Source organism: Cyanistes caeruleus, chromosome 3, assembly GCF_971803275.1.
Source record: "Cyanistes caeruleus chromosome 3, bCyaCae1.hap1.1, whole genome shotgun sequence".
Taxonomy (NCBI): Eukaryota; Metazoa; Chordata; class Aves; order Passeriformes; family Paridae; genus Cyanistes; species Cyanistes caeruleus.
The window spans coordinates 55,800,795-55,826,721 of record NC_141703.1 but is presented as its reverse complement, the minus strand read 5'-3'; the positions used below and the strand labels follow the sequence as shown (position 1 = coordinate 55,826,721).

The 25,927-nt window shown below is 37.4% G+C and overlaps 1 protein-coding gene across 7 annotated transcripts in view; it reads right to left on the bottom strand.

The window, feature by feature from the left end:
• DIAPH3 (diaphanous related formin 3) overlaps nt 1–25,927 on the bottom strand; it is a 203,669-nt gene that overhangs the window by 176,595 nt on the left and 1,147 nt on the right. For 4 of the 7 annotated variants that reach the window (XR_015284566.1, XR_015284565.1, XM_086881142.1 and 1 more), the window contains exons 2-4: nt 15,356–15,388; nt 4,846–5,019; nt 1,281–1,385 (exon numbers count right to left, since the gene is read on the bottom strand). Coding sequence is in view for 3 of the 7 variants with exons in the window: in XM_086881142.1 (XP_086737268.1) it covers nt 1,281–1,385; nt 4,846–5,019; nt 15,356–15,388 (312 nt within the window). In the remaining 4 variants the exon portion in view is untranslated. The remainder of the gene's footprint in view (nt 1–1,280; nt 1,386–4,845; nt 5,020–15,355; nt 15,389–25,927) is intronic. The other 3 variants (XR_015284568.1, XR_015284567.1, XM_023932632.2) reach the window with 1 other exon arrangement.

The window sequence follows — 25,927 nt, the reverse complement described above, 5'->3', positions numbered from 1 at the left end:
GTTATATAGGTTTCAGTTCCTATGAACTGAAGTTCTTAAGTTTGAAGTGCCAAGAAGCAAAGACATGAAAACCTTCCTCTTGACAAAGACAGCCTTAACATCACCACCACCAGTATGCCGATTCCAGCAACAGATGTGAATGGAGCGACTCTGCACAGCCAGTCATGTCCTATTATCACATTACTTTCTTCAAACAATTGAGGTCTTAAAATACATATGGAAGCTAGGGGTGCAAATGATACAATAACCCTCACATACTATTTTGCGTAGATAAATTTCAAGAATGTTGTAAGATTTACTAGTCTGAAGTTTCTTATTTCCCACACAGTACCTCTAAAAAAAAACCAAACAAGTTAGACCTAATTCCTTGGTATTAAGGACCTGCCAAGCTATAGAAAGACTAGTAGCTTTGATGAACTCATCTTAAATAATCTCCAGGCAGTTCAGTCCTGCACAAGGCTTACCTGCCTTTCTAAAAGTGCTAAAGCATTACACCAGTAATATCATTATTAGTCACATGAAGTAGACAGCAAGATAAAAATCTCAGTTAAATTACTATATTTAATGTTTTAATTTCTCAGCATTTTGTTATAATTACCTACAGGCAATTTTTTTTTTTTTTTTTTTACTGATATCTCTAGTTACATACAGCAAGGAGAGTTGAGGATTCAAACATATGAATTCTGAAACAATTCAGAATATCTGAGGACAGGATTAGCTATGTAGCATTTAGCACAGGAGTCAGTTCCCACTCTGCAAAAACTAAGCACTTTTTCTTATACCAACTGCATCCTTAATTTGGCCCTTACATACAACTCTTTCACTGCTTTAGAACAACCAGTCATTATGTCTATAGGATAAAAATGGACACTAATTGATTTTGTGTGCAACATTTTCATTACCAGCTATGAGGTAGCATCAAACATGAATTCTATTTTTAAGTCAGGCATGGAAAAGGCTCATCAGTTGATGAATTCTTTTTAAACAATGCTGGAAAAGAAAAAGGTTCACACCAAATTTTTGCAAGAAGTTTTTGCAGAATCTTTCCATCTCTACTCTTAGCCATACATCTACCAAAAAGAAATGCTGGTTTCTGTATAGAAGAAACATTTCAAGTAAAAGTGACTATCTGCCACTGTTTCCTGTAAAATAGTAAAAACAGACACAAACATTTTTAAAGGGCACTGCGAGAAACAGAAGTAAGTCAAAGGAATGTAACATGCATGCATCACTTTTTCTGTCAATAGGGAAATAATGTAAGCTTTTAGTCATTTACTTACAGACTTGGAAGCAGTGCTAATATATTGCATCACCATTTCTTTTTTGGTATTAAAATCTTTTTCTCTCAATGGCATCTTCTTGTCTTCATTTAAATTCATATCTTCCTAGAATGAGACAGGAAAAAAAGAAAAAACAGTCTTAAACGCCATACAGCAAAAGAATGATTTAAATATAAGAGACTGACTTAAATAAAGACACAAAAATACAAACTCATACAATTGAAAACTGTTACACAAACCACTTTTCATAAGATGTTCATCAAAACCATAAAAATCCTTATCCATATTCAGTCTCTAAACCGAGACTGAAAAAAAACCAAAAGCAGTCAACTATACTAGGATTAACAAGTGCATCACAACCATTTTTAACACACTCTCTTCTTAGAAAAGACCTACCGTTTCACATACACATGTACCAAACTACAGATAAGCATTCTTTAATACTTCCTTAAACATTTGAAAATGTTCTCAAACCAGTATTTTATATATTTTTAATTTCCATTTTAATTTAATCCATATTTCTCTTCCTCTATTTCCGAATGCTTCATCTTAGGCAGCAGAATGTGGTTTGTGCTGAAACTAGCCCCCAAATTTATAATCACCTTTGCAATAACCAAGGCCCAAATTTTTAAACATTAAATCAAAACCTTCAATCATTATCAAAATGCCATCATAACTCATTCAGCCGAACATAAATACAGACGTCAAAAAGAACAGAGAGAGTCCTACATTCAAAACCACACAAGTGACACTTCTGAATGTCACTAGCATTTCTAACACAGGGAGTTCTACTGTTCCAGCCTAGAAATGCTCTGATCATTGTAATCAGTTGCATATCTGTGAGAAATGGCATTTCTCATCATGGTGTAGGTTAAAGAACAAAAGGGGAAAAAAAAAAAGAAAGAAAATAAAAAGCCCACCAAAAAAATAAAACAAAACAAAAAAAACACCATAGAGTTTTCAGGAACAATTAACAATTTTGTCACACACATATAAAGCACATATAGCATTACTGTGTGCATTACTCAGAGTTAGTAAGAATTACTGCAGTTATTTTCAGCTGAGACTCATGAGGTGAATCCCCACCAGCTTTGGCAGGAGCAATGCTACAAAATGAATGAGCAACCATCTTGACACCAAAGTTATTTCACCCAGTCAGAAAGTAAAGACAAACAGCATAGACAATCCTTAGAATTTATACTACACCAAAACCTAAGTTTCCTTTTCTTTCAATAGCTTTCATACTGAATAGAAGAGAATGAAGCACAGTTCCTAGAAAGATTTACACCTTTGTATAAATCCAAGCTTTCAGAAGTTATTGCAGAAAATGCTTGACCCCTGTCCTGGTTTCAGCTGGGATAGGGTTAATTTTGAACTTAACTTGAACTTTAAAAAAAAAACTTTTCATGTTATCATGTAGCTATTGTAAAGTTTTCGTCTATTTAAAGCAGTTTCTTTCAGACTTGCTGTTTCATGCTTTCTGAATAGAAGCTTCTAAACTTAAAAGTATCTAACTTCTTAACACAAAAAACCTTACAAGAATTAAGAAACTTGTCAACACAAACTGTATTCCATAAGCCTAGATATAACAGCAGGTTAATTTATGGGAAATATTCTGTCTGTGTGCACAGTAAAACAAAATTTCTTTGTCCTTTTTTTTTAACAAATGAAACATCATTAAGACAATCAATTTATACAGACTAGAGTGATACAGGGGGCACAGCAGATATTGCTTAGTTAATAAAATACTTCATCCTCTGGAAAATAAGAATACATCATTTCATATGAATATTTTCCTAATAGCACTAACAGAAATTAAAGGAGCTAAATGACAGTTAATAATTACCTTTAACTGTTTGGTTTTATGAGCTCTTTCATAATTTTTGCCATGAAAACCACATGAGACACCTTTATAAAATATTGGGAGAAGGAAGCCATATACATCCAGGAAAACCCCAAATACAATGCAAGACATTCAGTAAATCCTACAAATTTATAAACTTCTCCCTTCAGTATTAATGCATTGACCATTTTTTTCTGTGCAAAGTAAGTTCTAAAAGCTTGGCTACAACATTCAAATTGTACCAATCCACCCCCCAAAATCACTTAATTTGATCAGAACAGCAAACTAGAGGCTACAATATATAATTAGCTATGTAATCTACTGTGACTAAACTAGCTTTATTCCAGCCCATTCAAATGTGGATAATCTGAAAAATCCTTTCTGTAGTACATGTTATAGATAAAACAACACTGATAAAGTAGCTTAACACAAGTTTAAGTGCTTTGTTATTCAACGGAACTAGGAAAGCATTCAAATTATCCAGATGTCATCAGTACTTTAACATATTTTGCAAAGTAGTTTTAAAATTGGAATTAATTATATAAGGATATGAGCATCTATATCTATCTAGACACACAGTGTTAGGTTTCTGAGGATTTATTGAAAGTTTCTATTTATTTGTGACACAATATAACATCACAGACTATCCTATACTGGCATGTCTGTAGGATAGTAGACAAACCCAATCTAAATGTAAGGGGTACACCTTCAAGTTTCATTAAAAAGAACTCTCCCATTTCCTAACATCTGAGCAACTATCGGTTACAATGAAATTTTTAAGAGAAGCAAGATATCAAAGTATACCAAAAACAATGAACCATTTGGCAACAAGTACAAATACAAAAGTCGATAACACAGTTAATTAGTCCTTTCCTTCACCAGCTTAACCATGAAAACCCTGAATGTCATCCTTCAGTTATAATTCCCAAGAGTTCTACAAAAACTTCAAAACTAAGCTATCATCACTGAGTACTAGGAAGTACAAAGGTACTTCTCTCATAGCACATTTCATTTTCTTCATGTGCCAGTCCCTGGTAGTCCCTTCATATTTCAAGAGTTACTTGTTACTTGCTGTGAATCAGAGAAAGAAATAATAATCTAGGCATCATTCTCCTTGCTAATGTTGTGTTCTTCAAATTTCAGTCACTCTTTTTTCATGGTCATTCCACGTTTAGTTTTCAATTGACCAAAATGTCATCATCACGACAAAAAGCTCAACCTATTGAGGTGCTACCAATGCCACATGATCTTTGTGACTGCTCTTTTGCAGTGCACCAACAATGACAGCTAACGAAATAAGCAAATTTTCAAACAAATGCTACTTTGGAGGCAATTCTCTCTTTTTGTGCAAGAGTGACATGGCATATAAATTCAGAACTCAATGTGGCTGTGACATTTGAATGCATAAAATCTCTTTGTAAAAATTTCAGATCATCTTGAAAGGAAGAAGGATCCCCCATTTCTTGTTCCTCCTCAAAATGTGTTGCATAATCTCACTTCTAGTTTCTATTTTAAATATACTTGGACCAAAAATTTGCTGAAATAATTTCAGTACTTTATTTCCTGAGAAACAGCCTAATAAACACACAATTACAACTCACAACAACAATAGTATTAAAGAATCAGGTAAAGATTAGAACACATGCACAGAAGAATACGTGTTCCACTTATTATTTAGCCATGTTGTCATTCTTTAAGTAAAATAAAGTGTAAGACTCTTACCATCATTTTTTCAAACAGTGCTATGATTTCTCTTTCTGACAGTTGTTTTTGAGCAAAATCCTCCAGGTCCATGGGTGTGGATGACCAATCTGTAGAATGTGACTGCTTCATATGTGGCAGAGGAGGTCTTTCCTTTTTACTTCTTGGAATTCTTATACTTGCAAATCTATCCAACTGAAAACACAAAAGGTACAAAAGATCACATACTGCTTCTGTTCTGTATAACCCTAACTAAGATGGGTGTTCTTGGAAGTTAAACATCCTCATTTTTCTGTGGCAGCTTACCTGTTATTTAACTGCCTTATTCTAAAGGCTTTCCCTAAAGATAGATATGATGGTCAGTTGCCTAGCACTGGAGTTAACCGACCAGAATCTCATTACATTAGAAAGAAATCACGCAGAACATCAGAATTTTACAGAAAGTTTGAAGGAATAGATATCTACAAAACGAATTTATGAAGAATTCTTACCAAGCGTTACATGTAGAATATGAGAAAGCAAGCTTATTCACCAAAAGCATAGTTTTAAAGTGGTTTTAGTTACTCAGAAACAGCTGTGCTCCTAACATGGCTACAGAATATATAGACATGCAAAGAAACTACTTTTTATTAGAAGATAATTTAGCATAACAAAGACACAGTACTATTTACTTTCTATTTCTATTTCTTTTTGCATCATGTAATACAAAATTTAGTGCCTTTGTTCCAATTATTTAGAAATTAGTTTTGGAGAAACCATCAACTCCTCTATTAAAATTACTTAGAGTAAGTTTATGATTTTATGAATGATCCTTATGCCTAATCCCCAGCACCTATCAATCACTCTGGCTTTATTAACACTTTCAAGAGCCAAAAACCTTCTTTAGAAAAGTGGTTTGGGTTGTGGGATTTTTAACTGGTTAGACATTTATCAACTTATTGATCAAGATTTATTAAGTGAAACTTTACAGATTTTCAGTGCTAGAGTTTGTGTGTTTTAAGGTACATGGGCAAGGACCAACAGAAGCCAAAAGCAGCTGACACTTAATGAGATGCGCTACATCATCGTCATCTTTGTAGCACCCTTTTGACCAGATATGAACAGCAACATCACAGTTGTTATCACAAAAGAAAGTTACGGAAACATTTGATGCATAAGAGATTTTGGACAAGATTTCAACCATATCAACAGATTTCTGTCTTGGAATGCTATGCAAAAATATTCTGAGGCTTCAATATATATTTAAGATAAGTATCTTAAGACAAGTACATCAGTTACAAAACTAAATGACAAGTGAAATTATTATAGCATCTGTGGAATTAAGATCAGAGAGAGCAAAGAAAATCAGTAGCAAAAATTGGGTACAAGTGTTCCACTCTAGTCAGAGCAAGAATTGACTATCAGACATCCATGAAGAGAGGTTTACAAGAAAAATATAAAGACTTTAATTCTTCCTGTTCAAAATTGAAAAGAAAGAGTTTTTGGAACATAGAAATAGATTATAAGCTACTCACAGATGGTTGTAGAACATGCAAAAGCAGAAAATTATTATAGCGTAAACATAAAAGAGCTCAGCATGGATGATGGGGCCCTTCTGTGTTGCATCAAACCAGCAGGCAACGAGGAAGAGCATACTCTACAGGAATAATTACATAGGCAAGACCCAGGAAGACAAAGAATGCAACAAAAGCAAAAGGGAGAGTAAGGGAAGTAGTAGTCATCAATGGCAAAAACCATCTTACATCTTGACTAGAAAGCAATTTCCCTTCCTGCTTGTAAAATCAGAAGTCTATCGTAAGCATGGGGGGATAAAGCTAGAATTCAAACTGAAGTAACTAGACTGGAAATGTAAGAAAAAACAAAAAATCCTATTATATAAGACTTTTCTTTTCAAGCAATGTCTTTCACAGAGCACTGATAAAAGGCAGCATGCCTGCTCCAAAGAATGAGTTAGCCAGTAGCTTCTTCATGCCCCCACATCTTCACTATAAATAAAGTGCATAACCTAAGGCACAAGCCATTGTATTTGCAGAAGGTTCACAAGCAGACTTGAAACAGGTGTAAATGGAAGATACCTGGGCTGAAATAATGGATTTCAGCTCATGAATCAGTGAACAGAGAACAAATTAAGTTTAAGATAGCTGTGCCCTAAATTCCTTTTCCAGTATCTCCTGAAAAATCTCAGCCCCTTCTTTGGTCTGTGCTCCACAAGTGTCTCCTCTTCCTTCTCCTGCTCCACACAGCAGCAGCAACAGCAGATCTGGCCAGGCAGAACCACCATGCAATACCCCGTGCAACCCCACAGGTCCACTAGAAACAGATAGTCTTATTCAGGGAGAAGAGCCTATTCCTCCTTGAAAAGAGATATTTCACTTTTCCCATTTTTAGTTTATGTTTTGGTTTTAAGCTTCTCTTGAATGTATAGTAGATGTTTTGCATCATTAACATTATGCTGCAACATTCATATTCCCATATTCTCCAAATCCTATACCACTCATCCTAGAGGAGGAAAGCACATCTTGGAATATATTTGATCAGGCAGAACATGTAAGACAAATTGAGATAATAGTATTATAATCACATTTAAACATGTGTCAAACTAATTACTTTAAATAATTTAAAACAATGTAGTCTAAAAAGAAGATTCCCATACATTAATAGAAGGGAATTCACAACAAGACTTGCACAGCAGTACAGTGTGGATATTCTACATATACTTCCCTTTGAATTATACATTGATAGCGCTTCAGAAAAGTTAATACCTCTCAGTATTCCATACAGGCAAATAATTTCATGGTCCACAGAAAGCACTATACAGAAAGAATAGAAATTTCATTGCTTGGGTGTAATGAAATCTACTACTGATGCTGCTGGCAATCCAAGTGCATAGAGGAGGAAACAGCAAAAAAAAGTTCAATAATCTTCCATGTTACACCAAAACATTTTAAATCAGGCTAACCAACAGGCTGTAGCTAAGCTTAGCTTTGATACAAAGTTTCCCTACAGTTTAAAGTAGGGTTGATCTTGTATCTTTTTCATTTTTTGATATTTATTTTACCAATGGATACATATAGATGCATTCAGGAATAGTGCTCTAGGACAGTAAGAATAATATCTGTATGAGCCAAAATCAAGCAGCCATCAAGGATGAATGGCGAAGTTCTATTGGTTTATTTCATAGGCTGACTATTATTCCACCGAGAGCCCATGAAATGAGGAAGTGATTTTATGCCCACACCGTGGCCCTGAAAAATCAAAGTTACACAGAGATCCACAATACAAACTTTCTGGCTCATCACACTTTCTAATCAGGTCCCTAGAAAGTAAATCTATTTGTGCTCTCATTTTGATCTTAGTGATGACTTCTTATACCATTCTCTGTAAGATAATAGCATATATTGAACTTACACACTTGATAATGCAGGAATCAATAGATTAGTTACTGCTAGACTAATTGTTGGCACTACAATACAAGCTTGTCAAGACATCACCTACTAACAGAGCTGCTATGCATGCAGGAATGAAAGGTGTTATTTCACTGCCACCCTCCCTCCCTCATCTCCCCCTTAATTAACACATCAAATCACCTATTCCTGTATTAAGAAATTCCTCAAAAATTAAATCCAGCACATGCATATATAAAAACACATTCATTATCATCATAAGTGATGGCCTTGGTAACAGCACTGAAATGGCCCTTGTGATGGCCCTACTTCTTCATCCTCTCCACCCTCTCCAACCTCCTTGTTCTCCTTGACTGGTTTTGCTAAAGTTTTTTTGAAGGGTGATTTTCATATACATTTCTTCTGCTTGTGTACAGGGACAAGTGACACAAGCACTTGTTGTTTCTCTGCTTCAGTGGCACTGTTTGTCATCAGGGTTGAACTAACCACAGTGTCTGTCACAGTGGCTGGTGCAGCTGCAGGGCCTGGTGTCTCACTGTCAGATTCAGAGACCTTCTTTTCCTCCTGAGGGCATTGGGCAGTGCTGGGCACGGCTCAGTAGGCCTGGGCCAGGCCTCAACACATTGCAGTGGTTTAGGTCCTCCTGGGTTGCCAGGGTGGCAGCACATCTTTTCCAAGGCCAAAACTTTTACTGGTTTTACTGGATTATGCACTTGCTAGGGGTAAAGTGCAAACACAGACCACGGCCCTAGATGCTAGCCCATAGAATCCCACACACTCCTCCACCCCAAACTATCCAGCTTCTGGGCAAATATCTGTGATGTTCTTAATTAAAAGTCTGACCTTAAACAAGACCTGAACTATATGCAACAACATGCTGGCTCCCAGAAAAAGGATCAGATTGGTTTCAAGGGTATTCAAAGGCTATTCAAAAACCTTTAAAATTCTCCAAGGCTTCTGTAATCAGCCTGGATGGAGGAGAAGGAATGAAAGGGGGGGAAGAAAGATGCAGAAAGGTATTGTTACAGGTTCAGGAGGATGCCTATGCACAAAAAACTCAAGACGTAGTCAGAATACCAAAGCAAGTCAATTTTATTAGTCATGTCATACCGACCCCTAGATGTTGGAGAAGCTGCTGAGCAGGAGATAGAGCACAGCTCCTGAGTGGGAGGGGCAGGAGGGCAGTGCACTTTCAGGGCATCTTCTGGATGAAAACAGTGCAAATCATATCATCCTCTCCTCCACGCCAGAGGCACACCTTAAATCCCCATCTCAGGAGTGGCCAGCATTTCAACATCACCTCACATGCGTCCAAGATATGAGACCAGGTCACAACAGCCCATGATCACACCTCCAGGCCAACAACAGCTTTATTGTTCCCCTTTCACCAAATGAATTCCACTGATACATAGTTTCATTTCTGAAGGTTAGTCTTACCAACACTAAGTTCTTCTACATTATCTTGTGGATGTGAACAATCGCAGACCAAATATGTCAGGCCTTAGACCCATCTTCAGTCCCTGACACAGATATCTTCCCCAAAGGTTGTCTTTCTGAGGACACAACTTCTGACACCTCATTATGAAGACGGAGCATTACAGATTTACTATGGTTTAACCTAAAACATGCTACTAGAACTTTCTTCCACTCCCATTCCCATGAAGAGATGCATCAATTCACATATATATAAATATATACATCTATATATGGACTGTCAAGACACTGATGGTAATCACTAAATACTCTTTTACCAGAGTTCTGATATGAAATATATAAAGGTACAAAATATTCCTTTCCTGAATGAAGGCATAAAGCCAAGAGTACTACTTATAGCTTTTGCTCTTTTCCTGGGTTTTCTTCTCACTCTGCCTTTAGATACGTAGGACAAAGAGTACTGCCACCCCTTATTTTCAAATTCACGTTTTTGACTGTCTGCTATTTATATACTCAGTAAACACATTTTCACACCTGAAAAATCTGCTCAAGTGCTACAGAGCAGCTCAGACTCCCAGACATTTTGCCAGTCATTTTAGTCACAGAAGCCAACAGCTCAGTCATGAAAGTCTGCTGTAAAACCTTGGCACTGAGAGATGACATAGACGTAGGGTAACATTAACAACACAGGAAGGAACAAAAGAAGAATACTAAGTGGAACAAATCCTATGTCTTCACTTGAAATAATTATTATTCTTACTGGATAGGGAACAGACACGATGAACAAGGTTGCAACAATTTATTTCCATATCTTCAGAACTTAAAGTAACCTACTTACAAGCAGAAGTACTTCTCAGAAGATCAAAGAAGTTACTTCCAATGACTCTGAGTCAAAGACCTCTTAACATATTTTTCCTCCTTGAAAGCTCCAGAAGATTAAAAAAAGTATATTCTTTCTTTAACAGTCAAATTGCTCTACAAGCTTAACTCCTTAGTATATGAGAAATTCCACTGCTAGCAGTACAACTTTTAGGAAGAGCAAGATTTGAATAAACCAAGATACACAGAATCCCTTTGATAAAATGACTTCTTATTCCTAATACCCTCAATCTCAGGGATTATTTCACCAATCTAAAATTTATAGAATTTAGACCTGTGCACAATCACATCCTAAATGTGTAGACAATATTTCACTCTGAATCTTATTTCTCTATATACTGAAAATTACACATCCTTTCTAATCTTTAAAGCAGTTGCTATTGTAACTTCTCTCTATAAAATTCTTTTTTGTTCCTTTCTTCTCTTTCTCTGATTCTGCTGCACTTCTTCTGTATTTTTCTTTCTTCTCCTGGATTTCTCAGTCTCCTCTGAGCCGAGCTCCTTCGGGATCTTCCCTCGTGGGGAGTCCCACTTACCTCAGTTCTCTAGGTTTGAAGAAAACTCCTGAGCTCATTAGAATCTTGTTTCTCGTGTTTATTAGGAGGTCATTACAAAACTTGGCAGGTCTCTCCAGACTAGCTGCACAAGGGTTAATTCACTGCAATCTGGCTTATTTTCTTCTGATGGTACAGAATGGCCTTGTGGCTCACTTTGGCTTTGAAAGCACAAAATGGCCCCGAATTACTCAGTTCTTTTATCTTTATACTTATTCTTATCCAATTAACAATAGACACATGTATTATTTTTCTTAATGACCCAATGACCCCACCACATGTGTGCTGCTCTGCAGCATTTTCTAACCAATCATTTACTATTACCCAAAAACCTCTAGAAGAACATGAAGAAAGAAGGAAAAGAAACAACATTCTAAATCCTCCATCTTGTCTTCTGCTTTCTAAACTAACTTAAACTCTAAACTAAATTTTTCACCCAGTGACTTAAGAAAACTCTCTAATCTACACACTCACACTTTTAGCTTTTCTATCTAACTTTACCAGTTGTTTTCATGTATCACCATGAAAATATGTTAATGAATTTCATGTTATATGAAATTCAGTGTTTTTCTGGATCTTAGAAATAAGTATCAGAAACAAGGGCACACACTCTGTGTCTCAGACTCCAACAGCTATGAAATCAGTATAATTTGATACTCTAAGGAATTTTAGTATGCTTTTCTTTTTTGTCTACATAAGATACCTCTTAATAAAATTCTGTTAATAGGCAGGTTTAGTTAACCTTTCTGAGTCTTACTCTCTCTCTCTCTGCCAACTCTGAGGCAGGCATTCCAGCAAACTCCATCTCAGGAAGAGGAAGAACCTCACCCCAACAGGCAGGAAGGGACCTAAGAGACAGAGAGAATGGAGGTAGGTCCCTGCTTGGGGCACCAGGTGAATCCCCTCCCAAACTGCCAGGGGAACTGTCCCAATACATCTGTTGTTTATGAGCAGAGGACTAGTGTGTGATGCAAGCACAAAACTGATAAAGCTCTGAATTCTGAACAATGTAAAGGATGGGCACCAGCAGAACTGCCACTTTGGGCTTCCAGGAGGCAGACTTTGGCCTTCTTAGGACATGGACTGACAAAGCCCCTTGGGAGTCAATTCTGAAGTGTAAACAAGTCCAGGAAGGCTGGGCATACTTTAAGAAGGCAAATTTTAGAGATACAGAAGCAGGCTGTCCCCATATGCCTTAAGAAAATCCAGTGGAGAAAAAGAGCAGCCTGGCTATAAAAGAAAAAAAAAAAAAGGATCACATCTGGAAGGATACCATGGATAACTGGGGGGGAGACTACAAGGGTGTTGTGGTGCTGTAAGGTTATCCAAGGAAAAAAATTAGAACAGTCAAAGTCAAACTGGAACCTGGTCACTATTGTTAAAAACAACAAGATTTTCAATTAATACATTGCCAGCAAAGTATGGCTATGGAGAGGCTTCATCCTTTGCTGCTTGCAGACAGTAGTGTCCAAGGATGACAAAAAGGCTGAGGTATTTAATACCTTCTTTACCTCAGTCTTTAATACCAAAATCAGTTGTGCTCAGGAAACCCAACTCCCAGAGATGAAAGTTAGGGATGGGAAGCCAAGTGAAGCCCCCATAATCCAGAAGGAAATGGCTAGTTATCTGCTATGCAAATTAGACACCCACAAGTCTATGGGCCTGGATGGGATGTACCAGAGAATAATGAGGGAGCTGGTAAAAGAGCTCACCAATCTACTTTCAAACATTTACAAGCAGTCGTGATTATCTGGAGAAGTTACAGTTGTTGACTGGAAATTAGCAAATATGAGGCCTACCTAAAAGAAGGGTTGGAAAGATGATCCAAGGAACCACAGGTCTGTCAAACTAACTAGCTACCAGGGGAAGTCATGGAACAGATCATCCTGAGTGTCATCACACAGAATGTACAGCACTACCAGACAGCCAACACGGGTTTGGGAAAGACAGGTCCTGCTTGATCAACCTTATCTCCTTCTATGACCATTTGACGTACTCAGTGGATAAGGGAAAGGCTGTGGGCGGTGCCTCCCTAGAATTCACTAAGGTATTTTGCACCATTTCCCACAGCATTCCCACAGAGAAACTGGCTGCTCATGGCTTGGACAGGTGCATTCTTTGCTGGGTGAAAAATTGTTTGGATGGCTGAATCCAGGGAGAGGTACATTAAGCTGGTAGCCAGTCACACATCTACCAAGTGGGGCTCCCCAAGGCTCAGTATTGGGGTTGTAGGTTGTATATTATGCTCATCAGTGATCTGGACAAAGGGGTTAAGTGCTCTCTCAGTCAGTGTGCAGATGACATCACACTGAGTGACAGATGTTGATCTGTTGGAGGCCAGGAAGGCACTGCAGAGGAATCTGGACAGGCTGGATCAATGGACTGAGGATAGCAGCCTGAAGTTCAATATGGCCAAGTGCCAGATCATGAACCTGGGTCACAAAACCCCTCTACAAAGCACATGTGTAAAAAGCAAGGTATTTCTGAACTTAATGAGGATTTGTCACTATAAGCAGACAATACAGCAGCAGCTCACAAATAATCCAATTTAAATATTGAAAAGCAGTCTGCATTTTAGATTCTCAACATGCTGCTAACATACCTGAATTTTAAAACAAAAAAGCTCCTGGTCACCAACATATAACTGTATTTGTAAAAAACGGGTTGGGAAATATATCATAAAGCATAATGCAGCAGGAAGTTAACATGCAAATGATTGCCCATAAGAAGGAAATACATTATTTAATTGAAAACTACAAAATCAAGTAATTTTACACCTTCAATTTGTTTTCCTTCTCTTTCTACATATTTTGTCCTTGTCCCAGAATCACACACAGAAAAGAGTAAACCAACAGAAAACTGAAATAGAGAGATAAAGCGTCCATCTGAAAGCATATCCTCATTCCATGATGCTGCAAGTTACCAGAATATCCCTCTTTACATGTATTTAAAACATCTCAAATGTTGTGGTGTTGTTTTCTTTACAATTTTTTTTTACGATTTTTGTTAACCTTTCACTCAATAGCTGTAAATTCTCTTTTTAAAAATATATATTCATAAGAACAATTTGGTACTACTCTGCAAATGAGGTTTCATTACCCTGTAAAGACGCTTTTGGTATGCTCTGAGAAATTTAAGGAGTTGGGGAAAAGTTTGTTTACTACAAAAAGCTGACAGGTTTTTTTGTCCTTATGCCAAAAATCCACAATAAATCTGCTGACTTTTTGGGGTTACGATTACAAGCTGGACAAATCCAATAAGCTTTGTAAAGGAGAAGTACAATAAGGCAGCAGTCTAGCCTCTTTAAGAGGAATAAAAAGCACATCACAAGAACTAACAGCAAGATCTTGTGCATCCCAACCATAACCCTTACATGACACTATCAAAACATGTTTTCTAGTTACCAAAAAATACTTTTGCTTTCAGAGACCTGATAACATTTCCTTAGCTCTCCGAGATAAACACATGTTTATACAATCAAACTTGTACTATCAGCCAGTCAGACTGAAATTTCTTAATAACAATTTCCATCCAATGATAGAAACAGATTATTTAAGTCAAACTAGGATTGAGAGGCATAAATCTCTCTGCACTTCAGCTCCTAACTACACACAAGTACTTCAGCAAGAACTCCGTATAGCACTAAAGTCATAACAGCTGACCTTTAGGTGATGGCAAAACATTACTTCCTAAGCAAATTCAAATACTTTGTAAAATTATGTCTTTTAAGAAAAAATAGTATTACCCACATAAGATTAGTACAGGAAGTGGAAAAGGTAACTTCAAGGGCAAGAAAAAAAATCTGATTTGTGGTTGGATACAGAACCTCATCTCTGAGCAAATTTGAGAAACACTGTTAAAACATGACATTGAATATACTAAAGTGGTTTGAACAAGCAATAATGAGTTTCACAAGTAAATGTTACTTTGTTAAACATGTTATTTTAAGCTAGCCATGCAGCTTAAGTAGCTTTAATATTAAACATGCAATCACAGATAACTATACTGCATGTAGATTGGCACAATTACCTGTGTCAGGCTCATTTAGCTGTGATTAGAGCATACTTCAAAGCCGTCCATACATTTTTGCTACTCATACTGATTATGTTACAGATAATTACCAGTTCAGCGAGACTTTGCCAATTAACTAAATTATCCTCAAAGTTAAGATAGTTTCTTGTATTAGTAAGGTTATTTCTATTACATTAGCAGTAAGGTTATTTGTTTAGCACATCCAAAGTAAAATTTAAGTTGTCTTACCACATCATCTGTCAGTGTCTTGATATTTAAGTGCTGTAAATCAAACAGGAAAGCAGTCATGTCAAAATTTTTCAGTAAAAAAAAAAAATCTCAGTTATAATTACTTTTATTTAAAATCACATGCAAGTTGAACAATGTTGAATCCTGACACTTGAATCAAGTTTCTTGGCAAGTTGTACCTTGCTGGTTTACAATGCACAGCAAGGTACACAGATTTTAAAAAACTTCCATTTGATCCTCCAACAGAATATCAGAAGAATATGAACCAAGCAGAGCTTGAAATAAAGTTGTATTTTATCATATTTCATAACTAAATTAGATTTTATAGCTAAATATACAGATGACCGGCACAAAATTCAGCTACTAGAGATGTGTCTTCTCAAGATGGCTTTAAGGACACAAACAGCAAATCATCCAGAGATTTCAAACTCAACAGAAGAACACAGAGCTCCTCAAAAGTTCAAAACTAGCCATCAAGCTGCACACTCAAACTACTCACATAGTTCAACAGTCTCAAATAATGCCTCTGTGTGGCAAAGAACATGAACTTGTGAGCAGAAACTGAACTAAGCATGAAATAATAATAGCGTCCAAAAACTCTACAGATCACTCAAAACAGCAGTTTCTGAATCAACATTTGCTCTCCACTGCACATTTACAAACACAGCAAGTGCTAGGATATACAGCTCTTGCACAAAACCAAAGAGCAGCACAGAACATTGGTGACTGGTGAGTCAGTGTTGCAGGGATCCCATGTATCATTTTTATGAAGAGGTGGATGTTGGAACAGACTTGGCAGGAAAATATCAAGAATATGAAGTCACATACTTAGTGAGATAGACTCTTACCCTTGTCTTAGACTCCGCTCTCTGCCTAGTGTGCACAGCTTGGCAACAGCCACTGCAACTGTCAATGACTATATCCTAATTAAGCCGATTTGGAAACTCTTCACCAAGTCAACAATAATTGCATATCACTCTCTACAACAACATGAAAGGAGGTTATAGCAAGGTGAGGGTCAGTCTCTTCTCCCAGTTAACAAGCAATAGAACAAGAGGAAATGGCCTCACGTTGCACCAGTGGAGGTTAGCTTGGATATTAGGAAAAATTATTCACTGAAAGGGTAGCCAGGCACTGGAACAGGCTGCCCAGGGAAGTGGTAGAATCAACATCCCTGGAAGTGTTCAAAAGGCATGCAGAGACGTAACACTTGGGTTTGGCAGTCAAAGTGGTGGTGCTAAGTTAATGATGATGATCTCAGAGGCTTCCAACTTTAATGCTTCTGTGACTGTGATCATTACTTCTGACATCTCAAGCTCATCCCTCAGAATTAAAGAACGATTTGTGTTAAGTCAAATATTATTGCACAATAGCTCTAGTCTGAATAGTGTCAAGAAACTAAGAAGTGTCTGATGAATGGTTATGAAGTTAAAAATAAAACACAAATGAGGTGCAAGGAAACACAGTATTCAGTGACAAACTAAGTCCTACTATTAAAAAAAAATTGTTAAGAGAGGTGCTAGGTCACTACTGAACCTTCATCGTAATTCCATTCCATGTCCTAATAAGAGAGGATTTGTAATAAATGAAAACAACAACTAAGTGAAAATATTCCAACCCTGTATCCCAGTCTTCTCACTGGTGTTCTCCTGTGGTGTTCTACCACAGGGGTAGATCAGACTCTTGCCCCACACGCTGCTATATAGAACTGGGGTTTATTACTTATTTTTCCCTTTCTGGTAAATATCTACAAAGACAGTGTTAACTCGTGTCATTTGCAAACTCTCATATCTTTGCATTTAGCAAGGTTTGGTATAATACTTCTATCCTTACATGAGCAAAACTGCAAGAGAAACCACACATATGGTCTGACACTGTAACTAGGTAGAGAAGACACAAAAATGTATTCCTTTTTCATACAGATTACTTAAATCACTAACCCTTAAGCAATGCACAAATACCATCATGGAGCTCCTCTAACATGGCAGGAGATTATACAATCTGCTTAGAATGAAAACCATCTGCATTCTATGCTTTGAGGGGAAAGTCAAGATTCATGTCAAACTCATGTACACTCCACTAAAAAAATACAGGAAAGCAACAACATCAGGTTCATTTCCACTTAAGAACAGATGTTGGATGTTTTGCAATTGCTCCATATCATTCAGGTAACCAGGCAATTTCAGAGTCAGGTTTTATTCTTTGAAAAAGACAGAAGTTAGTGGGATAGTTCAAGCCAGTACTTTACTTTTCATTTAAGTTGTGAAATTCAGCAGCGCAATATACTATGATAAAAAGTGAAAAGTTTCCCATTTTGCATATCAGAACACCCCACTGACCCAAGTCATCGGACTACTTAGTGAAAAAAGACTAGGACACAACCAATTAAGGACACCATAATGGTATAACAAACTCAATATACAGATACAAGTCTTGTCTCAAAGTCTTCGTCTTACTGGATACCTAGAGTACAGAAGTCTGAAAATGTCAGCATTTCTTTCATAAAAAGTTGTGGAGTCTAGTTTGAAAACAAGTGCTAAAACTCTACTCAACCAGATCTAAATATCAACACTGGTGATGAATGTAGAGATTTTTTTTATAAAGGAGAAGAAATTCCATGCCAACAACAATCTAATGTTCAGCTCTTTTAGCACTCCAATATTAAAAGGGTGAATGACTTGCTGTAACACATCTCTAAATACTTATTTAGAGAACTTTATGTTGCAATGCTTCTCATCAAAGGAGTTGGTTAAAACAGAACTGGGCTTCTCTTTTTCCTTCCTCACCAAATCCTTGTCTTCTGACAAGGATGTACAAAGTAAAATCAGTTGACGGCATTACTCATCTTCTATAGCATTCAAGGATACAGAGATATGGAACATTACACATGGTCTTAATAACAACAATCACAACAAAGAAACTTACCACACTATCTTTTAATGGCATTGCATTTAGAGGAGTGCTGTGACTCAAGAACAAGAGCATATTTTTATTCTTGACAGGCCAAACATTTCTAGTAAGGGGAAAAATAACTAGACCAGGAGTCAGGTAAAGACCAGGTAGAGGCTAGAGTGCTTTACTACCACTGGGACATATTTCTATTTTCAGGCTCAGATATTGCAGTTCACAAAAGACACATTCTGCTCAAGTGAACAGGTTTCCTTAAATGCAGGCCCACAAGTAAATGAATATGACTTAAGTAATATTCCTATAATATTCAGTCACTGCTAAAAATATTAAGTCATTTTACAGAATACTGCTTTGCAATGGATGAAAATATTTATATGAGATTCTGAGCCTTCCATGAACTACTCCACAATAACAAAATTATTGATTTGAAAGCATAGGAGCTATGCACAGGTATTCCTCTAGTCTGTTTATCATGTAGAAAACAGATAGGCAAAACTGAAAAACAAATTATCAATATTTTAAGTATGCTGACACTGTGTTTTCTAGTCAGAAATATATAAAAGCATGAGGAGATTAAAGAGTTAATTAGGACAGTTCAGAAAGAGAGATTTATCAGTAGCACCTACAGTTAGAAGAACAGAAGTAACACCATTGCTTAGTCTTCAGCTATACAAACACTTCTATAACTAAATTTTAAAATTGCACTTTTCAATGTAACTTAGTTTTTAGTCTAAGACATGGAGGAAAAGAGGTCATATTGTTTTGCAATTGAGTAGAAGCAGTTCACTTAAAGTTAAGTCAAATGAAAAAGAAATGCACAGGTGTATAATTTTTGAAGAAAGCAAGCAATCTGACAGAATTACCCTTTATGGGAGATGATATCCCTCAGGCATACTGTTAAATAACCAATGTCATAAGACAGAAGATATGCACACACATGCAGCATGTGGTACAGTGTTCTTGATGAGCTGGCAAAATTCCAAGGAGAGTGAAAGTCTTAAGCAGAAGCTGAAAGGTACAACAGGATACAAGGGCTGAGTCTCATAACACAAGCACAGCAACAAGGTGACTGCTCCTGACACAGAAAAGAGTCATGAAGACATGTGTGATGCAATCTTCATACCCCCCAGCTAAAGGATACTATTTGACTTCATATATATTCACAGTAAAGAATCTTACTGTCATGTTGATGCCTGAAAACTAGGCAGGAAACCAGTACTCCACAGTATAATGCCTATTGAGCAGGTATTTGTTTTTTTGATGGCAGGAGTGAGAGGGATAGCTCCACCACAAACTCACTCTTCCAGTCTTTGAGTCGTACAAACTTTTATACTTTTTTTACTTAAAGTGCACATTATACCTTCCTAAGCTTCATATTGTAATGTAATTTCTAATTACATGATTACATAAGCCCTTGTAGCATGAGGTGGTCATCAGCCTCCTGGCAGTTGTTTTGGATGAAGGCTCAGAAGTCTTCTGTGGGCTTGAACTTTTCACCTCTATTTCTGCACATGCTCTATAAGCTTGTCTGCTCAACCAGCAGTTAGCTTTTTGCAGTTTGCTTGTGCTGTTAAATTTGCTGATTTCTCAAAAAGTGCTTCATTCAGAAAAACCTGTTACAAAGTAGCTACTTCTTTCTGCATAGCTACAGCTTCTGCATAGTTCAAGCATTATCTCATTGCCTCAGCATCAAAAAGATGGCAGGGAGGAGGGAGTGAAACAGGGAGGGTGATGGGGCAACATTATCTTGCTGCCCAGTTATCAGTACACAAGATGATGATTTTGTATTGCAGATCCAAAGAGCAGTATATACTTGAAGTTCATCTGCTAGATAGAATTTACTAACTTGTGGGATTGCCTATATAATTACCCCAGTCAAGTCCAGGTAGAGACAGTGAAGCAAAGCAAAGCAATGACAAATCCCACTTAATTGGATCAACAGTACTAGTCTGATCTTTTGTGTCATTATATCTATTTCGCTGTCTTTACATATGCATATTTACGGACAAAATTCTCTCTAGGAGTGGTACAAGCAGTTCAGGAAAACAGGATCAGAACTCAGGAGAATGACATCTCACATGGGAGAGTCTTCAGCATTTTTTCCACCAGCACTACAGGTCAGCGTGGCCTGGAACCAATGAAGACTAGCCTAGTACAATACTGAGTATAGTCTGTATCATCTAAGAGTTTTGGCACTTAACCAAAGGGATCAGCATCTACATTCTCCACAAGTGGTCTTTTCACCATGGCATAAGCACAAAGTGATGCTGCTCTTCTGATTTTCTGAATGAAAGCAGATTGTATAAACACATATTGAACTTAGACCATGGCTGGCAGGGATGGGCACAGTTAGCATGACAGAAAGACCAATAAAATATTATTTTTTTGATCATAAATGGAAGTAGAAGACAGACAAGCATAGTGCCATACACCCCTGTCAATATGAGCGGGGTTTTAGGCATGCAACAGGATGTCAGACTACTAAATAACAACTTCAACATGCATGTCCTCCACCTCCTTGAAGTACTTCAATTTACAAAAAAAATTAAAAACCCACACACAATCCAGATCTTTTGGGATATTCATTTTTGCCTTTTTTACATATGAAAAAGAAACAAACCCACTTATAACACCCCCTCCAAATCATATGCACATGTATAGGTTCTTTGATAAATTACAAAGAGCTTCCAGCCTGCATGTGCCTATGAGAAAATTAAAAAAAAATAAAAATGAAAAAAGGAGGGCTTAAGCAAGGTGAGTTTCAGAAAAACCAGCTAGCTTATGCCTGAACACTGAAACAATACAAACAAAAACTAGGCATGTTCATATAACCACATAATCCCCTCTGCACATTTGTAAACTTGAAAGTGAGCAAGAACACATTTCCATTAATACTACCACCAAAAAAAGATTCAACAGTAGCTGTTTTTTCCCCCAAAGGATATTCTCCAGCAGAAACACAAGTAGAATACTGAATCAAGGATTGAAAGAAACCTGTAGACTCAGAGAAAAGTTAATTGGATGATTACAGTGAATACTATCACTTTAGGATCTCCTTTGTAACAATATTCCCTCAGTAATTTTGCTACCTCCATCTGAAAACACAATTTACAAACTGCACAGCATTTCTTGTTTTTAATTTCCAATGTACTACTTCAGCATTTAGATAATGGCTTTATCACACACTCTGTCTCCGCTGCTTGGAAAGCAGTCTGGAAAGCAATCAGGAGCAAAACTACGTTAACACGACAGGTTCTATAGAGTGATATTCTTTAGGCATTGATGAGTTAAACTCAAAATTGGTGCTTACAGGTAAGATCATATAACAAAGTGCTAGAACACAGCACTAAAATTTAATATCATAACCCACAGTGTTAATTCATGCCAACAAAAATAACAGCATGAGGAATTTACAATTTTACAAAGCTGCGATAAAGTGTTTTAGGTAACATCTGTTCAGCAATCATTTCTTTAAAAGACTAATTTAGATTCAAGGTCTTACACTGCAGCATAACTGCAGCAATAATTCAGTCACTTTGTAATTAAAGATATTGACACAGATTGGTCTTACCTTTCTACTCTGTGCCAGAGAAATGGAAGTGCTTTTCCCCTTAACTACATCTTTGTTTGATTTATAGACACTGTTAAATGCAACTGTTAATTTGTCTATTTTTAACAGATTGGTGTAAACAAGAAACCCTTCTTGACTCATAAATTTCATAAAGAACTTAATCAAAAATGTAACCTGAAAGTCACTGAAGTCAGGTCAATGGTATTCTGAAATTAATAGAAACATCTCTAATTTGAGCTAGAAATTGAAGTTGATCTTTTGAGGACTAGTATCTACAAGATGTAGTATCAATAAACTGCAGTTAGAAGCCACATAATGTAGCACTCACTATAATGATTTCCAGATATTTCTAATGCAAGGGGGGTGACTCATGAAGAGGAAGCGGCAAAAAACTGCTTTTTACCCCATCCTGCCCCAGCAGATTTCAGCATTTTCTTACTCGGTCAACGTATACATAAAGAACAGGTAGTTCTCTAGTATCTGCCATCCTTCAGTAGATTTCCTCTTTTTACAAGGTCCTAAACCACAAGGGTGGATGCATGAGCTTTCAATTAGCTGAAATACCACAGCTGTGGTATGAAGTACCACAGAAATTCTTTTACCATTTTAAAAGTCCCGCGCTTCTAAAAACCTAGACCTTGCTGAAGAAAGTCATGCTGACATGAGCTTTAAAATGAACCATCACTCCTTAAAAAAAATATTTGAAATGATTCTTCAAAAGAATCGAGACAACTGAGGGTTAAAACTCATTCACTTCTTCTGAGAAGCTAGTTTATTTCAGGAAGAGTCCTTCAAGGCCTCATTTGACAGGGCTAAACAGAGTGGCTGATTCCAATGTCTCTTTCTCCCCTTGCCACCCCTCGTATGCAGTGGGTTTTAAAAAAAGAGTATTTTCCTCAGTTAGAAAATAATTTTCTTCAGAAGGGAGAAAAAAAAAGGAGGTGCATGTTAATGATGTCACCTTTGTCAACCAGCAATCCAATTTCACCTCAAGGTTTGTCAGTGAATCAAATTATTTTTCAGATTAGCATATCTACTATGACAGATCAATACACTGCATTGACTGGAAGGGTCCAACCTGGAACTTATTTCCAAGCCTTGAACACTAAGAAACATTACACTCACATAATCTCTATTACTTGAGGTCAATAAATCTAATAGCTAATTTAATTTGACAAGCATACACAAGATAGAAATATAACTGAGGTAACATGAGGTATTGCACTCTTAAGTACCCCAGCAGAGAAGAGGGCACAGGCTAAATCTAAGACTGGATTACAGAGAGCCCAAAGGGGTGAGAGCCAGGCTTTACACATTCTGGCACAAAACTATTTTAACTAATAAAATTACATTGAAAAAGTATTACAGAAAGAGTTAAATGCAAAGAAGTCAAGTTGGAAAATACCTGTAAGATCATCAAGTCCTAACCATAAACCAAACACTGCCAAGTCCATCACTAAACCATGTCCTTAAGTACCACATCTACACATCTTTTAAACATGTTACGAGATGGTGACTCAACCACTTCTCTGGGCAGCCACTTCCAGTGCTTGACCACCCTTTCAGTGAAGAAAGTTTAGTTAATACACAATCTAAACCTCCCCTGATGCTACTTGAGGCCCTTTCATCTTGTTCTGTCACTTGTTCCTGGGGAGAGGACACTGACCCCCACCTCACTACAGCCTCCTTCCAAGCAGCTGTAAAGAGCAATAAGGTCAGCCATCGAGTTAATGGCACACCTAGAATATAATCTACGTTCAGTCCATAATTCTTCAGTTCCTATCAACATCCAAGGATAAAATCTTTACTTTAAGACATTATTTAAAGATGAAAAATAGGACTATCGTTAGGGTGAAATGCTTTTGAAAATTGCAGTTTGACAAAGCATTCTCATGAATTAAGGACATTCCCATCTATCCCCACTTAAAGAGAAACTAGGTAGGGGAACAGGAAGAGGCAAAAATATAAAAATTATCAAAACCCATACCTACCAACAAGATGATTATATACGCTCTACAACTGAGTCAGAATCCCAAACTCGACCCTCTTTATTTTCTGTAGATGTGACCTCAACACTGTGACCTCAACAAAATAGCTGATGCCTATATTGAAACATTATCAAAATCACCCTTGGACAGCCTAGGAAGCCTAGACATATGCCCAACAAGCTCACCTGCTTGTTGAAAAGGCCTTCTTTCACTGAAAAGATGAGATTTCATCTAAGAAAAAAAGGCTCAATGGCTTTTATCCATGTTCTTCTCCCTATAAACTATTGTACTGCCATTTTAACATGGTTAACAAAACTGAACATGATGGCAACATACTACTTCTGTTTTAGCACATAATTTGAGGAAAAAATGAAAACCATTGTGATATCTGCATATGAACTTGGCAGTTAAAGTATTGGTAATAAGTAAAACCTCTTGACCCAGAGCTCTTGTTAGCTGCAAACACACAAAAAACCGTGTCTCTATTCACAAAAGGACTATTCCAACCCTCAAGTCATACAGCAACAACACCACCCAATCTTTTACAGTGGCCACACCACACAGGTTTCTCCTCACAGATCATATACTAAAGCATGTTGTGAGAGACTGGGAAGATCTGGTGTCATGAGGCATTTTGGGATGCATGTGTGTGGGGGAAGGGGCAGGTGAGGTGATGCCCTGCTCTGCACATACACTCCTGGGACCTGTATCCCAGCCCCACACGGGCTGCCAATCCTTGGCACAAAGGAGGCAATACACCACACCTGGCCTCTGGAGCACCTAATCCAACTTCAAACAGAAGTCCCACCTGGGGGAAAGGCCCCAGAAGGCCAAGGGGTATTTAAAGCTGAACACAAGGCAAGCATGTCTTGACCCTACCTCCTCTTGGAATTTCTATGAGCTAAGCACTGCTGGAACCCAGCAGCTGGTAGCTTTCTGTGTCCTTTTCTAGATCTTTTTTTGTCTTCTTCTCTTTCTTCTAATTCCTTCTTCTTAGAATTTTTCAGTAACTTAAAGTCAAACGGGCTTAAAGTCTGCCAAATCAAATGGGCTAAGTTAATGCTTTGACATGTATTTTTATGTTGATTGAATGTTGCACTAAACCTTTTGCTAAAGTTCCTTGATTTTCTGAGGTTGCCAGTAATGTCTTTTTCGTTTTTCTGACCTCTTGAGAGTATCTTGTTGCTCTTTCTCCTGTGTCTCTAACCCACAGTACAGGAACAACCACAAATCCTTTTAAAAGCCTCATCAAGTGAGGGGCCTTACACATGTCCAGCCATGTCACCTCCATGACTAAACACAGGTCCCCAGTGATACACAGCCACTTTCAAAGCCAAGCAAACAGCTCTTGGTCAGTTTCATATATGCCCATTCTAACATAGAAAAAGGCACAGGGACGTGTTTCAAACAGCAGCCTCTGCAGCCACAGAACAGAAAGACTGTAGCAAACAGGAATATTCCAGGAGCCATTTCTGACCTTTCAGAACAGGTCTGGCCAGATTTGATACCACTTATTGGCTAACTTTTTTGAACCTGTGCACAAGTGCCAGACACTCAAGTACTGAAATTACACAAATTCACCTAAGAATTAAGAGTCTATAAGTGCTATGATATTTCTTTTGTGTTGCATAATAAATACATTTTAGAGCAGGCGGGCTCAGGCGCAGCTGAACAAAGATCAACATGCATTGCCTAAATATAAGCACGAGATGCATCTCCTCTGCATGTGGCAGATACTCTGTGAAAAGAGGCTGTATCCAGATGGGGGTCAGCCCCTTCTCCCAGGCAACCACAGACAGGAAAAGAGGGTACAGTCTTGAACTGCACCAGGAGATGTTTAGGTTGGACATTATGAGAAATTTCTTCACAGAAAGGGTGATTAGACATTGGAATGGGCTGCCCAGGGAGCTGGTGGAGTCACCATTCCTAGAAGTCCTTAAGGAAAGGCTGAACATGGTGCTTGGTACCATGGTCTAGTTGACATGATGGTGTTCTGTTGTAGGTTAGACTCAATGATTCCAGAGGTCTTTTCCAACCCAGCTGATTCTGTGGATACGAGGTCTGTAGAATATATGTTGGTCCCAGCTCTAATGCTTGGAATTT